General features: G+C 39.2%; 1 protein-coding gene across 1 annotated transcript in view; it reads right to left on the reverse strand.

Moving 5' to 3' along the window:
* LOC127649626 (phosphatase and actin regulator 1-like) overlaps positions 1–14,126 on the reverse strand; it is a 66,869-nt gene extending 52,743 nt beyond the window's left edge. Inside the window, exon 1 of the mRNA XM_052134839.1 lies at positions 14,000–14,126. Within this exon, the coding sequence (XP_051990799.1) occupies positions 14,000–14,087 (88 nt within the window). The 5' untranslated portion in view covers positions 14,088–14,126. The remainder of the gene's footprint in view (positions 1–13,999) is intronic.
* Between the last annotated feature and the right edge of the window lie 3,235 nt (positions 14,127–17,361).

Below are 17,361 nucleotides of genomic sequence, written 5' to 3' on the forward strand. Positions count from 1 at the left end.
GCTAAACAAAATGGTATATTTTCTTCACCACAAACCAATAACAGCAATGTCCGTGTTGTTTTTTCCCGCGTTTAAATTTATAATCGTTGTGTCGACTTGCATCAACAAAAGTGATATCAAAGGCTTTCACAAATGAAATGTTTTTATCCGCATAGTATGTCTTTCTGTCAGCTCGAAACTGCGAAAAGCAGTAAAAATTGCTGGCTCCTTTTTTATATCCAAACGCGCTTTCATCCTTCTAGCATCCGCATAGTGGAAATTCTAAATTTTCAGCTCTACTAAAGCCATTTATCGCATGTTATCCTATACCCATCATTCACTCATCATTTCAGTAGAACTTCCACTTTAGCTAGATGTTGCTGCAGCAGTCAGCACTGATCACATCAGCTCCTTTAGCTTCAGCCTCCCAAAGCTTGGGGTTCAGGCAAGCACCTTGGCCGGGCTCCGCCATTAACTCAACTTGCCGTGGTCACGTGGTAACCTCCGCTGATGCAAGAGTGGGTGTGCCCCCAGATTCCCGGTAAAACTACTTTCAACTACTTTTAGTGGTGTTTCACCATCACCATTGCCCCGGGCACTGCCGGCTCATGTGACGTTGTCCGGCTTCCAAACCACTGCGGCGTAACCATCCGTCAAGTAACAATGCTGAGTTTATGGAGCCAGCCCGTGGCAGAGAGTGACGCTTCCTCCAGTCAGGACTGTTAAGCTTCCACAAAACTTTCATTTATCTTTCTGTGCTGAAACCCAAATGGCTTGAGCAGCTTTGAATTCGCCAAAGCCGCTCAATTTGCAAAGCGCACTCGCTGGTTTCGCTCACTAAATGGCATGGCATTACAAACTCGCCATGCACTCGCCACGGCAGCTACTTCGTTATAAGCTCCTGTGTTTTCCCGTACTCGCCGCTTTTCACTTCCGCTGTGTCCGCTTGTCCTCTTTGGAATCATCCTTCACCCCTCATCCACCGTAATCCCCACCCCGCCTTGGCCCCAACGGACCTCGAGCAATCTAAACCGACGTTCTCCCTTTTGCAACGGGCCTAAGCAACTACCTCCGCCCCCGCCCCGCCTCGCTTCCCGCTTCAGCCAGCACCTGGGCGGGCGCCGCCGGCGCCGAGCGCACCGCTGGCGGCTCCCGGCAATTTTCCGCCACGCTTCGTGCCGACTTCCACTTTGCCGGGAATTTGGTAAATGCGCCAATGGCACCCGCGACTAATTTAAAATTTTCCGCCTTTTACTGTTTTCTTTAAAAAAATAAAACTCTTAAATTAGTACATTTCTTTTCACTCATTACGTTATTCGGCGGTCAAGCATCCACATGGCGCGCTTCGACAAATGCATGCGTGCTCAACCTCAATCCTCCGGGTCCAGGGTTTGCGACTGCTGAACTTGCTGGAAGCACGCAGCTACATGAATTACCTGGCATACAAACTGGAAGTTTTCACTTACTTTCAATCAAGGCGTTGAAGCACAAAGGCGGAAGAGGAAGATTAAGCATAACGTGGTTTCACCGCAGGCAGCGCGCGCTCAAAAGCGCGTGTTGCGCTCGCGCTGGCTCCGGAACAACTAAATCACCTTTAACCACTACTACCTTTCCGCTTGTTACCTTTTTTCACGGCGCTTTTTCGCTAACTCGCCTTAATCACACCGTAATCACTGAAAAGCGCTTTCACCCGCTACCGCCAGCGCTCTTTTTTGTACTGCGCCCTTTCGCCCGCCCGTCGTCATCCGCCGCGCCATCACCATCCGCCGCCGCCGCCGCCGCCGCCACCGCCCCTCGCCGCCGCCGCCGCCGCCCGCCCCGCCCCCCGCCCCGCCGCCCCCGCCCCGCCCCCCCCCGCCGCCCCGCCGCCGCCGCCGCCACCGCCGCCGCCCCGCCGCGCCGATCTGATCCAGTCAAACCGTCGCCGTCGTCGTCCGCCGCCGGCATCATCATCATCCTCACCATCACATCATCATCATCCGCCGCCATCGCATCATCCGCCCGCCCGCCCGCCCGCCAGCGCATCATCATCGCGCCGCCACATCATCATCACGGCATCCGTCGTCGTCGCCGCCGTCGCGTCGAATCAGATCATTAGCCAGTATGTCTAAGATCGATGGTGGTGGGTAAAATTGGGTAGTGCGTGCGCTACGCACGCCGCCACGTCGTCACGACCGCCAGCAGCCCAGCCCGAAGAATCCAGTCGATGCGTCGTCGTCACGCCACCGTCCCGTCCGCCAATAACCAACCAACCACATCAATCCGAGTCGTCATCCACCGCCATGGCCAGCCAACCAATCAATCGAATCAGTCGCCACATGCAGCCGTACAGCACATCTTGTCACAATCTATCTATCTATCAGTGGGGATTTCTTTAAGACTGCAAGGGAAGCTCAGCTTCCCTATAATGTCAAAAAAATAATGGTCAAATATGTACTATTGTGTAAACAATTTATTGACTAAAAATGCGTTAGAACACGCTCATCTCGAAGACGAGTTCGTTCAGAATCAGCTACATTACATATAGCAGGTCGGCTGACTCGATTTACTTCTCATACATTCCCAGAAGCGCCAGTGCATTTCCCTGTTGAAGCCGAGCGCCCATTGACTTCAATGGGGCTGCTCTGAACAGTTTTTTTCAGTGCTCCAAAATAGACGGTCATTGGATAAATGCTGCGATTATGTCCCGCCCCTCAGCGCCTCTGGGGGTGAATGAGGAGTGGGCTGGCCCGACTCCGGCTTCGCGTGATGATTGGAGGATCTGTCGAAAGACTGCATCTCCTTTTGATTGACAGCTAATCTGTACTATAAGAAGTCACTGAAGCTATTTCACGCTCAGTCCCATCACGGATTTCTCAAGTGTAGTCGAAAGACAAACTGCTGCAACCTATTTCTTTATATTTGTTTGGCTGAAATTGCTAGTCAATTTGCATAATACATTTCACACAATTATACACCACATTCCTTGTTTCAGTTTTACCAAGTTTAATATATTTTGTTTTAGAGCTGCTCGTTCGTTCGTTCATTCATTCATTCATACAGTAGGCTAGGCTAGCGTCAGTACGGGTGAAACTGCGCATGATGGCAGACGGTGCTAATATTGTCGACCTGATTTTGGCGAAGCCATTTGAAAGTCTTCCTTACGAGGAAAAAATTAGAATTAAACAGCAGGGCAGATCAACACCTAAGATTGATTTAGTGCAAAAAATAGGGTAAATAAGTTTATAATGTAGGCCGAAAATGAGCTTCCCCTCTTTGAAAGACCAGCAGCCGCCACTGCTGTCTATATATATATATAAGATTATTTAGCTATCCACAATATAACTATAATGTTACAATTTAGATTTGCACAGACTATGAAGCCAACTCACTCTAGTCAGAATCCGTAACTTGTGTTGTGAATAAGCCATTTTCTTAAAAACACACTTCACATAAGCAATATATTAAAATGTCTAAACGTAAGGAATTCACATCAGAGTAGCTTTTAAAATTAGCTAATACTCCAATATATACATTATATGCATTTATTTCAGAAGCTTTCATATTTTTTTATTTAGTTTTTTTTTTTTTGGTAATCCACATTATTTGTGCATATCATCACCTACTGGGCAGGGAGGAGCATTTATAGTAAAAAAGGACTTAAATATGAATCTGTTTTGCAATTCTGAATCTGCAATGGTGAGGGTTAAATGTTGATCCTGTTTGCATGTGTTTTGTTTTTCATTGTTTAATATTTGAATCAATAAAAAAAATTATAATCACAAAAAGATATCACAATCGAGTCTCATTTTGGGAGATAGAGCTGCCTGAAGCATACATATGAGTAGGTTTGCTCCCTCGGTCAAAATCAAGGGGTTTAGGGTCTTATAACTTCCCTCACCTACTTAACAAAGTTAAGACTTCCAAAATGGCGGGAGGGATTCGCTCAAGGGGGAAGTGCCACATATAGCCACATATACAGTATACAGTAGTTATAAATCTTCTGCCATCTACTGCCGTTATGTATATTCATGAATACAACAGACCCAAATTATTTTTCTCTGTCTTAGTCAAATCAATCAATATATCTATCTATTGAGAAATGGATAAGAGAAATTTGGAATGAATGAATTTGAGAATGTCATAGTATTTGGTATGCCACACTTTTGCTTTAATGACAGCATGCAATCAAAACCTGATGATCATGTTATCCAGCGAGATTTGAGAATGTTCATCTTGTGTGCTTGAATAAAAACAAGACAATCCGACTGTCTACACGTCACATGTTTTCATATTCCATTTTTGACCTCGAAATAGTGCAGAATATGAATTATTCAGTTAATTCTCAACTGGTCATTTTCGGGCTAAACGATTATGACAAACAATAATAATTGTTGATTAATTCATTTAGATCAAAAGAATTTACATGAAATGTTTATTTTTTTCTGGGGCATCTGCATGTCATTCTTTATGTCGGCTGTAAGAACTGTGTTCCTCAATTCATTTATTGCTGTATTATATACATCAGTAAATAAAGACCACTTCAACTGCAAAAAACACATTTTATTTATTTGTATTTATTTTATTTTTCTTGTATGACAGGACCTCAGTGGAACACTGTAATTGACACTTTTCACGATGAATTAATTGTGGCAGCTGTAATTGTAATCTTGATCATTTATTTGGAATGCACAGTTTGATTCATCTTTTATTTGTTTGTTTCTTTCAAAATCCTAACATTTTCTGTTTATTTTCAGGATTAAATAAAATCCATTTGCACTTGATATTACTAATAAAATGTACTTAACTTTCTAAGTAAAATGTAATGGTATAAAATTAAGTAAAATCTATTAATATTGATTAAAGATATACATTTTACTTACAAATCTGATGTATATGATACTTAAACGTGTGAACCTGATAAATGCACTCAAATTAGCGAATAAACATGACAAGGTTTTCTACTTTAGGATTGATACTTATTACATGTTTGAATTGAGTACAAATGTAGAATTTACTTAATATGTTCAAGTTCATATTTAAACTAACTTATTCAATGTAGAAATAATCCTTTCTGCTATATTTACTTCACCACATAATACATTAATAAATAAAATGCTTAGTGTGATCTCAGACTTCTATTTGTATAGGGTGTACTCTCTTATTCAGGGATGCAAATTTAAGAATTTTTAACCCTCATTTTGACCAAAATTGTGTTTCTTCAATAAAACTGGTTTTCTTTTATCTAATGGGAATGAGATTTGGTGACTTTTCATCCATTTGACATCTGAACACACAAAGAAGTGTTGAATCGATCAGTCTAAGTGGTAGAACAAAAGTCACACTTGACTGTTCCAGGTCAAAAGATGATAATGTTTAAATATATCTAAATGCAGAACTTGTAACAACATCTAGAAATCATCTATTCAACCATGGATGAATAAGTAGCTCTCTGCAGCCATCTAGTGTTTATACTTGTAATTTCATCAGTTTTGTTTTTTAATGGACAGCACAGTTTGATTCTTGGGACTTTAAGCTTTTAGTATATAATTTATGAGGATTGGTTCAGCATTTGAGAAAATATTCATAAAAAAAATGTTTAAAGTCAATTTTCATATAGGTAAATAAATTAGTAAAAAAAACAAACAAACAAACAAAAAAACACCCAAAATGCACAACTTTTGTGCTTTTCCATTATTTTCATTTAGAGATGTTACATTTCTTTCATAATTAAAATAATTATACATTAATTGTTTCTGGTCACTTTTGGAACAACTGGAACATGATTTAATCATGAACAATGCATAAGGGTTAAAACATATTAAAGACCCCCCCAAAAATAAAGTTAATACCATTTGTCTATACCAGATATATACAGTCAGGTCCATAAATATTGGGACATCGACACAATTCAAATCTTTTTGGCTCTATACACCACCACAATGGATTTGAAATGAAATGAACAAGATGTGCTTTAACTGCAGACTTTCAGCTTTAATTTGAGGGTATTTACATCCAAATCAGGTGAACGGTGTAGGAATTACAACAGTTTGTATATGTGCCTCCCACTTTTTAAGGGACCAAAAGTAATGGGACAATTGGCTGCTCAGCTGTTCCATGGCCAGGTGTGTGTTATTCCCTCATTATCCCATTTACAAGGAGCAGATAAAAGGTCCAGAGTTCATTTCAAGTGTGCTATTTGCATTTGGAATCTGTTGCTGTCAACTCTCAATATGAGATCCAAAGAGCTGTCACTATCAGTGAAGCAAGCCATCATTAGGCTGAAAAATCAAAACAAACCCATCAGAGAGATAGCAAAAACATTAGATGTGGCCAAATCAACTGTTTGGAACATTCTTAAAAAGAAAGAATGCACCGGTGAGCTCAGCAACACCAAAAGACCCGAAAGATCACGGAAAACAACTGTGGTGGATGACCGAAGAATTCTTTCCCTGGTGAAGAAAACACCCTTCACAACAGTTGGCCAGATCAAGAACACTCTCCAGGAGGTAGGTGTATGTGTGTCAGAGTCAAGAATCAAGAGAAGACTTCACCAGAGTGAATACAGAGGGTTCACCACAAGATGTAAACCATTGGTGAGCCTCAAAAACAGGAAGGCCAGATTAGAGTTTGCCAAACAACATCTAAAAAAGCCTTCACAGTTCTGGAACAACATCCTATGGACAGATGAGACAAAGATCAACTTGTACCAGAGTGATGGGAAGAGAAGAGTATGGAGAAGGAAAGGAACTGCTCATGATCCAAAGCATACCACCTCATCAGTGAAGCATGGTGGTGGTAGTGTCATGGCGTGGGCATGTATGGCTGCAAATGGAACTGGTTCTCTTGTATTTATTGATGATGTGACTGCTGACAAAAGCAGCAGGATGACTTCTGAAGTGTTTCGGGCAATATTATCTGCTCATATTCAGCCAAATGCTTCAGAACTCATTGGATGGTGCTTCACAGTACAGATGGACAATGACCCGAAGCATACTGCAAAAGCAACCAAAGAGTTTTTTAAGGGAAAGAAGTGGAATGTTATGCAATGGCCAAGTCAATCACCTGACCTGAATCCGATTGAGCATGCATTTCACTTGCTGAAGACAAAACTGAAGGGAAAATGCCCCAAGAACAAGCAGGAACTGAAGACAGTTGCAGTAGAGGCCTGGCAGAGCATCACCAGGGATGAAACCCAGCGTCTGGTGATGTCTATGCATTCCAGACTTCAGGCTGTAATTGACTGCAAAGGATTTGCAACCAAGTATTAAAAAGTGAAAGTTTGATTTATGATTGTTAATCTGTCCCATTACTTTTGGTCCCTTAAAAAGTGGGAGGCACATATACAAACTGTTTTAATTCCTACACCGTTCACCTGATTTGGATGTAAATACCCTCAAATTAAAGCTGAAAGTCTGCAGTTAAAGCACATCTTGTTCGTTTAATTTCAAATCCATTGTGGTGGTGTATAGAGCCAAAAAGATTAGAATTTTGTCGATGTCCCAATATTTATGGACCTGACTGTAAACTGTATGTGAAACCATTGGAAATTATCTGGTAATAAATAGCGATTTGATCTTCATCAAAGTCACAAGTATAGACAAACACAATGTGCTGAAGCTAACAACACAAACAATTATAATCTTTCATGTCTTTATTGAACACATAAAATGTTAAACATTCACAATGCTGTGGAAAAAGTAAGTGAACCCCTAGGCTAATGAGGTTAACAAAAGCTAATCAGAGTCAGGAGTTGGCAAATCTGGCGTCCAATTAATGAAACACTATTGGAAGTGTGGGTTAGAGCTAATTTGACTTATAAAAGCACTCAAAAATTTTGAGTTTGCTAGTCACAAGAAGCATCTGCTGACATGGACCATACCTCGCCAAAAAGAGATCTCAGAAGACCTACGATCAAGAAAGTTTGCTTCGCATAAAGCTATAACTGTTTACAAAGTTATGTCGAAGAGCTTAGATATTCATCTGTCCACAGTTAGTAAAACTGTCTATAAATGGAGACGATTTAGTACTGTGGCTACTCTCCCTAGAAGTGGCCGTCCAGCCAAAATGAATAATGCTCAATGAGGTAAAAAAAAAAAAAGAACTCTAGCGTGACAGCTAAAGACTTGAAGGAATTATTGGAACTGGTTATCATCTCTGTTCATGAGTCGACTATACAAAAAACATTAAACAGGCATAATGTGCATGGCAGGACATCACGAAGGAAGCAGCTGCTTTACAACAAAAACATTGCTGCACACCTGAAATTTACCAAAGACCGCCTTATCACTCCACAATGCTACTGGGAAAATGATCTGTGGACTGATGAAACTAAAGCCCAGTTCACACCACCAGTGAGATTGTTATGAATGCAGGAGAAGGCAGACAAGAAGTTTGGATCTATGTGCGGTTTTTATTGGACAACGGAGAAAACAGGAACAAAGGAAAAAACCACGATGGGCAAAACAAAACTAAGACAGGAAAACATCGAAGGTACACGGAAACTGGATGAACACGACAAGACAGGCAGGGCAGGCAAGACAACAGGATCCGGGCATCAACAAACATAGGAACGGTGGGAACATGAACATTCAACGAACGACAAGGAGTGGAAAGCAAACAGGGTTTATATACACAAGGACAGAATGATTACAAACGATAAACAGGTGCAAACAAAGACACAATGATGGCAGTGATGAGGGCAGGGAACTATGGGAAATGTAGTGCATGACAGTGACGTGAAACGCGGGCCTGACAACAGGGAATCGTAACACAGATATCGTGCAAGACAGCAACATGATCCCATTTATTTTCAATGAGAGCACAGCGACTTCTGGCTACATGAGCTTCCGTGGCCATTAGCAACAGCAGAGCTCATGTCACCTGTCACCTGGCAGACTGGAGATGAGTACAAGATGGAGAAGTTTCAGCATTTGAAGGATTTTCTGTAACCACGTGCATGGATATAATAAAACAATGTGTGGAAAAGCAGGTCAGAAATGGTGTGCATTCCGAGTGAGTTTGATTCATTCATTTATGATAGATTGATCATCTTATTATTGATTTATATTGATAGATTGATCATCTTGTTAATGAATTAATGCTCTGACAGAACACTGTTATAAACACTCTAGACTGCAGGATAGACCATTTTAGAGACAAAGAGAACTGATTTCTTGTCAAATTGTAATAATATCTTCATTTTACTGGTATAGGTCTCATTTGTGATAAAAGTTTCAAAAGTTACGGCCAGACGTGCAGTTTTCCAATAACGTTACGGTGACAAACAGTAGGAACAGCCACTAGTGACACATATCGCAGAGTCTAGTGACACCAAGCAACAAAGTCACTGGTGCTGTGAACAGTGCACAGGACTGCACAACAAATGCCGTAAAAATGGCACCACATAACAACATGAACACATCATCTCAATGGTGAAGAACGATGGAGGGAGCATCATGATTTGGGGCTGCTTTGGGGCCTGGACCGCCTGCCATCATCGAGGGAAAAATTAATTCCCACGTTTATTAGATATCCTACAGGATATTGTCAGTGTGACTGTGTGCCAGCTGAAGTTCAGTAGATGTTTGGTGCTGCAGGACAATGACCCTAAACATTGAAGTAGATCCACTACAGAATGGCAAAATAAAAGAAAATACACCTTTTGGAGTGGCCCAGTCAGAGTCCAGACATTAACCCAATAGAAATGCTGTGGAATGACCTCAAGAGAGCCGTTCACACCAGACATCCGAAGAATATGGCTGAGCTGAAGCAGTTCTTTAAGGAAGAATGGTCCAAAATTCCATCTGAACATTGTGCAGGTCTAATCCGCAGCTACAGGAAATGTTTGGTTGAGGTTATTGCTGGCAAAGGAGGCTCGACCAGTTATCAAATCAAAGGGTTCACTTACTTTTTCCACAGCATTGTGAATGTTTAATGGTATGTGTTCAATAAAGACATGAAAGATTATAATTGTTTGCGTGTTGCTAGCTTCAGCACATTGTGTTTGTCTATACTTGTGACTTTGATGAAGATGAGATCCATTTTTATGACCAATTAATGTAGAAAACCTTGTTTTGGGTTTATATGGGTAAAAACATAATCTTTCTCCTTGAATTACGATGTTTTTGTATTTGTACATAATACATGTGGTTGTCATTCCTGGAACTTTCCAGTGTGTACAGGATTATAGTTCTGCAGCTACAGCAAGTCCCTGTGTATGTCCGCAGTACGTCCCATATTCATATTCATTCATTTAATGATTTGTATTGGTTTTCATTACAGATATGCAGGTTTCTACTAGACATAACACGCCAACAACAGAAACCAACACACTACACATTATAGTTTCCATTCAAACCAATACAATTACCATTAAAACCTTTAGAATTTCTGTGAGGTTTTCTAATGTTTGGTTTTTGTTTGTTTTCAGCAGAGGTGTGTGTTCTGTATATTCACACACATCAGGGCGTTTGACAGTAAGTGGCTGTAAGACTGTGAGAGTATTTGCTGAGTCAGTTATATGGGGGAAATCCTGACAGATTGTACTGCACCACTGTCACAGCAATCCAATTGTGTCAATAACAAGATTCCAGTCGAAACTTACACAACAATGACACACAATCGCCACAGTGGGTTGAGGTAATATGAAAGATCTGAAGTCTATAAGCATATAATGTAAGTGGTTGGATTGCTCGATGTTGCATTCACCATCAGCCTACTGTGAAATTATCGAATTAATATTTAGCTCAGTCCTGTAACTCATGGTGACAAGATTGTTTTCAAGCTTCTCATTTCTGCCTTTAAACCCTCCAAATATTGGCCACATTCACTTCCATTGTAAGTGCCTCACTGTGATCTTGTTTTAAAGGAGGGATGAGTCGAAATTTGTTCTTGTTGTAATCAACATCATGCCACAAATGCTGTCGATTGAGCTCAAATTTCCACTAATGCAGCTTCATTCAGACTGTATGATTGAGTAAGACTGCAGGGTGTAACATTACATTATGGCACTACATCAGCAGACACATGACAGCCGAGCAACAAAGCTGCAGTTTATTATGGAATGATTTTCCGGACATTATTCAAAAGGAATTGCAAATTGTATTTGCAATTGCGTTTTCAATTTGTGGACGCATAAAATGTGACATAATCCAAACGCAATTGCAAATCGCGCATTACCGTTTGCATTTTCATTTAAGCGAACGCACAGTGACTGCCAGATTTCAAATGGAAAAGCAAAGTCCGTTTGCAACTGTGTTTCCCATATCTTACGAGTTTTGGCCCTGTCCTATTTAAATAGCAATTTCAATTACCATGTCTGCTTTTTCACTTTCTCAGCGTCGCGTATGTAGCCAGCCAAAACTCAAATGGAATACTAATTCCCTTAGTATTTCCATTGACGCCTTACACGGAAACCTGTCAATCAGGGTCAAGGGTGGGATTATGCTATGGGGCGTGTTTGTCTTGGGAAGAGACGTCACTCACAGTCGACGGTCAAGATCAAATAAACCGGCGTCTGTTCAGGGCATCACCTCTTTATTTATTTTGTATTTATTTTAATGTTTATTTGACAGGGACAAATGCATAGAACATTGCTTTATAAAGAATACAAAGTAGATGCCACGCATACATGTTTCTAGCCATGACTAATTTGCAACCCCTGTCCCTGGTTAGGCTTATAAATTTAAAACAAAAATTACAGAGTATTGAGTTTAAGATTTATAATTAATAAAATACATACAACAAATACATCCCATATATGAAATAAGATATGGGCTTAAGTAGATGTGGAAGTCACTATAAAACAAAGTCTAGACACATTTAACAATACAAGAACACAAAAGGGTGCATATGTCTGTGCGTGCTCACATATGCAACATTATGTTTGTATGCATTGTGTTATGTCCTACGGAAGTGTATTTCATTCACTTGAGAAAAAAAAATCTACTCTGTTTTTCTGAATTAACGACTTAATTATCTCAGAATTACGAGATAATTTTTCATTAAAAAAAATATTGAGATCCCTCAAAATCCTGCCAGGAGCTCTATTTTAGCTGGATTGCATGGAAGTAAACATGTCCCGCCTTTCAAGTTTAATCCGGTTTATTTTACTTTAGGTCTGAGACAATTTATAGAGATATATTTTAAACTTGGCCTTCAATACAAAGACATTACTGTCTATGACATTGTGACACGCTTTGATCTTCCAAAGGACACTAATTACACGAGAACTACCGGAATTCTAGAACTACTAGAATGGCCATAGTGGTCATTCTGACCGTTCATACTAGACTTTACCAAATGTCATGTCATATTTACATTCGAAACTTCTATTGAGATTTTAGAATGAAGCTTCTAATGTCTGTCGTCATATTTTATATCGTCATCACCCTAAAAATGTATTGAATAAAATACAATAATATGGATCAAATGGAGCGCCAAGCGAAAGCAGATAGTCCTACATTATACGATCTTTTTTGTAATATATAATAGTGCTAGACTATATAAATACATAGGCCTATATATATTATATTAGCTGCTATTTGCAAAAACTTTTTTCCATGAAAAATTATCTCGTAATTCTGAGATAATTAAGTTGTTAATTCAGAAAAACAGAGTAGATTTTATTTTCTCACGTGAATGCAATACGCTTCCGTAATGTCCTGTACAGTCAGTGTTCACAAAGTTGTTTCAGTTTCAGCCATTGCTTTAAATGTGTATTAAAAACCTTGAAGTCTGTCAATGTTTTAATTTCAGATGCATTCCACAAATGTATGCCTCTTACTGAAAATGATGTTTGACCAAATGTTGTTCTACGTTTTGCGGCTATAGTTTCCACTTATTATGCCTCTAGTTCTTATTCCGCTCTTTTGATTATGTACTAGTTGACAGAATATTTCTGGTGCAACGTTGTTCACACACTTAAAAATTAGTTTTAAAAAAGAAAAATTTACAAAACTGTCAAAAACTCAAGATATTATGCTTCCTTAGAATGATGCAGTGATGCCATCTTACAGATTTCTGGTCCATTACTTTTAATGCTTGTTTATATAATGACTCTTGACCGTCCACTGTGAGTGATGTCACTTCCCAAGACAAACACGCCCCATAGCATAATCCCACCCTTGACCCTGATTGACAGGTTTCCGTGTAAGGCGTCAATGGAAATACTAAGGGAATTAGTATTCCATTTGAGTTTTGGCTGGCTACATACGCGACGCTGAGAAAGTGAAAAAGCAGACATGGTAATTGAAATTGCTATTTAAATATGACAGGGCCAAAACTCGTAAGATATGGGAAACACAGTTGCAAACGGACTTTGCTTTTCCATTTGAAATCTGGCAGTCACTGTGCGTTCGCTTAAACGAAAATGCAAACCGTAATGCGCGATTTGCAATTGCGTTTGGATTATGTCACATTTTATGCGTCCACAAATTGAAAACGCAATTGCAAATACAATTTGCAATTCCTTTTGAATAATGTCCGGAATATCATTCCATAGTTTATACATGCAGATGGACCAATGTTTGAATCTCGGCCACTGGATCAGTGATAATAAAATCAATAGTGTTGAACTGCAGCCACTGGACACAACACTACTTCACAAGCACTTCACGTCCGCATTTCATCCAGCAGAACCACAGTGATGCACACAGTATTCTTAACGTATTTCTTTCCTCTTCAAACAAAACAGACACATTTGAACTCGAATACAATTCATAAAATGCCGACTTCCTTTGTGTTTATGTAATCGCTCCCATACTAGTAACCTACAGTTGCAGCGTTTGCCTCGTGCTCTCATTAGTACTGACTCAGCATGAAAATGACGGCAGGTCACCATGGCAACAAGGGATGCTGCTTCGCACAGCATCATTTTTACACATCTGCGTAAAAGATCCAAATCACAATATCTATATCGCCGCAGATTTCCTATAGTATCCCCTTACTGTGTTATGCAACAGATTAAGCTCCATGATCATTCAACACTGACTGTCTGTATATAATAGTCAGAAATGTTGTTCTTATACATTCGCGTTACCTGTTTTGAGGCTGACGGATCTCCTGGCGTGGTACGGCACCCTCCGGATGGGCATGAAGTCCGCATCATCCTCCAGAGAGGCCGCCATCAACCTCCATGAGCGGCCGCGACAGCCTGATTCACTGGGATGGACACAGTGTCGCTGGCGACAGAGTGCTGGTGTCGGTGAAACGGGGACCGTTGGGCGGTAAATGCTGCTTGTAACTGTTCACAAACGGTCTCGTCCTCCAGGTGGCGCATGACGCCTCAGAAAGACGAATTCTCAATTGAGCCGCATTAAAACCTCACAACGTGTTTTGTGCTAATGAAGAGATTTCTTTGTTAGAAAGCCTCATATAAAATGATTTTTGAAAATCTTCATAAAGTAACCACTTGACCAACACTAGTCCTACTACGTAAAATGTGTCAAATGGGGTAGAAAATTGTACATTTATTGTAGTTTATATAATTTGTGCAGTAGGCTAGTATGGGATGAATATAGTATCAACATTTTCACAAATGCGTTAACACTTATCCATCGATTCGATAAATATCATACATACATCTTACTATCCACATACAAATGCCTTTCAACTTGTGTCTGTGAAATTCAGAATTAAATGAATGTGCAGCGATTTGTACAAATAGAGAAATATTTATAATGGTAAATGGTCTGCACTTATATATATTTTCTTTAACCTTAGAGGTTACCAAAGCGCTTTACACTGTGTTGCAATCACCCATTCACACACATATTCACAGACACATTCACACACCAATGGCGGCATTATACATACAAATGTTCCCTTTTGTATAAATGTAACACAATTTGCCTGACTAACCAAAGAAAGACTATCCAGTTTATACATAAAATGGCCTTGTGAAGCGTTGAACGTACAGTTGTGGATCAAGTGGCACACTTGCATTTATTGACATGTTTTTGTGTCTTTATTTTAATTTTGAGACTTTTGTTTCACTGTTTTCACCATGGATGACCCACACACAAACAACTACCAATGAATAAATCCTAAATTCATTCATAAATGTGGGCACATCTACCCATCAATGTGGGAAAACTTTACAAATGCATTAGCAAATGTCTTTTTACTTGTGTCTATGTAATTTATTAGTGTCTGTAGTTTGTGGATACAACCAAATGAAGATGTTCCAAATGAAACACAAAATGGTCTTGTGAAGTATTGAATGTGTATTTGTGGATCAGGTGACGTGTGCATTCATTGACGTCTTTTTGTGTGTTTTCTGTTTCACTCATTTGAATTTTGAGTGAAAAAGAAAACTTTCTTTCCCCTGGTTTTGCCTTGCCCGATCCACACGTAACTTTGTAATAAATGCAGCTACCACTACATGACGGTCTCATTTTACAGATGTACCATCAGGCGGGGTGTGGTTTATTCACAAGGTCACTCGGCATGCACAGTTTACAAGTGCCATTTCCAAAAAACTGCATCTGAGATCAGCAAAAAATAATCAAAGGTTTGTCTCAATTTTTCAGATATATAAAGATAATGTCCTGTCACATTGTAAAAGGCAAAAAAAGCCAATTTTAGAGTGTAAGTCCTGGTGACCATATGCTTGTGTTACATGTCAAAAGCTTTCTAGCTAATAGGATTCCAACACCTTGTTCACAGGTCTTTGTTCCAGGTCAGCATTAGAGTCTGCTACTTCAACCTTCACTAAGTTTCTAGACTGAAATTCCTGTCACCCAATGGGAAATGTATGTTTGTGTAGTCAAAGCACGAGTACAATTCTTAATGTTGTAGCATCCAATAGGGCTGACATAGAAACGAACAAACAAACATGGAGATAGATGAACAAACAGATTGCTGGATGACTCCGAATCAAGTCAAATGCAGGAGGATATATTTTGCATTAAAAGGCTTGGATGAGAGCCCTGTTTATGACCTGTGTGTACACAGTGTGTGCCTCAGCTGCTGTTAATTAATTACCATTGACACTTTCAAGCTTTCCTACCAACTGTTCTCCCGCAAACACAGCTGTTTGAAATGGCCTGACTCTTGTGTGATGTACGTTGTTGTAAACAAAGCACGCACTTCTGACTTCTCACGTGAACACGTCATCGCGGTTACGTCATGCGCCATCTACGTGCATCATGTGTCAAGTCATGCATCATTGACTGCTAGCAGGAAAAAAATTTAAGTTAATAATGTAATTATCGACTTGTTTTTTTACAGAAACCTTACACATAGCTTCAGATGACATTCATTTATCAACTGGAGTCATGTGGATTACTTTTATGCTGCCTAAATATGCCTTTTGGACCATCAAACAGCTGGTACCCATTCACTTGCATTGTATGGATATACAGAGCTCAAATGTGCTTATAATAATCTTAATTTTGGTTCTTCTGAAGAAGGAAAGACATACATATATGGATGCCTTTGTCTGAAAGCCTTGCATACTGTAACTCTGTTAACTGTACTCTCACTCATGCAAGCTTGTGTAATTTAGTTTAGATTTTTTGGAAAGTAACTCAAAACAAGCAAGTAAAATCCCCCATTTATTTATACCATGATCAATGGAAACATGGGTAAATGCTTCACGCTGCTTCACCCCCCACCCTAATTTGTATTATTTATTTAAAGAGAAAGCACTAACAAAATAAGCACTCTAGCTTGGTAGATAACAAATAATGTGTCCAATCACTTTTTTCCCCAACATTAATTTTTGGTTAAAATGTACATGTCCATGTATACATACGTATAAGGGAAAGTGTGTATTTTAGGTGCTTGTGTTAAATAATGTTAACATTTACCAGTTTTAATGTTAAAAATGGATATGTAGAAATTAACATGAACCAAGTTAAGTATATTTTAGTTCACAACTAATGAAGTTTGTTATGTTAACAAATACAACTGTGTGACTCATTACAGTACACAAAATAAAAAAGACAGTTTTATATGATGTTTTATATACTGCTGCCAATACTTTCATGTAAATTACCTGTATAAATGTGTGTAAATGTTTATTTAGTGCAACAAAATCAATGAAAACAAACAGTTGGCCAGAATATGTGCAAACGTGAATAAAAGTTATTCTGTGGTGAGAATAATTAAAAATACAATTACTGTACATATTTTAAACAGGGCTTATTAACACAACACTTCATAGAATATATGAAAAAATAAACAATTATAAATATATATCAAGTATTAACAGATACCTGATAAGAAGCGGTGCTTCCCAGTAATGCGTTGCATTATGAATAAATTATGGAGATTACGGTGTACTGTTAATAGCGTTACTGTTTGACTATTTTATATACAGTGATTTTATTTTATTTGTTGTAACATTTAGTTATTTGTCATTTGGCGATTATTTAGAGCTCATATTATACTTAATAT

This window comes from Xyrauchen texanus, chromosome 9 (assembly GCF_025860055.1).
Source record: "Xyrauchen texanus isolate HMW12.3.18 chromosome 9, RBS_HiC_50CHRs, whole genome shotgun sequence".
NCBI classification, from domain to species: domain Eukaryota; kingdom Metazoa; phylum Chordata; class Actinopteri; order Cypriniformes; family Catostomidae; genus Xyrauchen; species Xyrauchen texanus.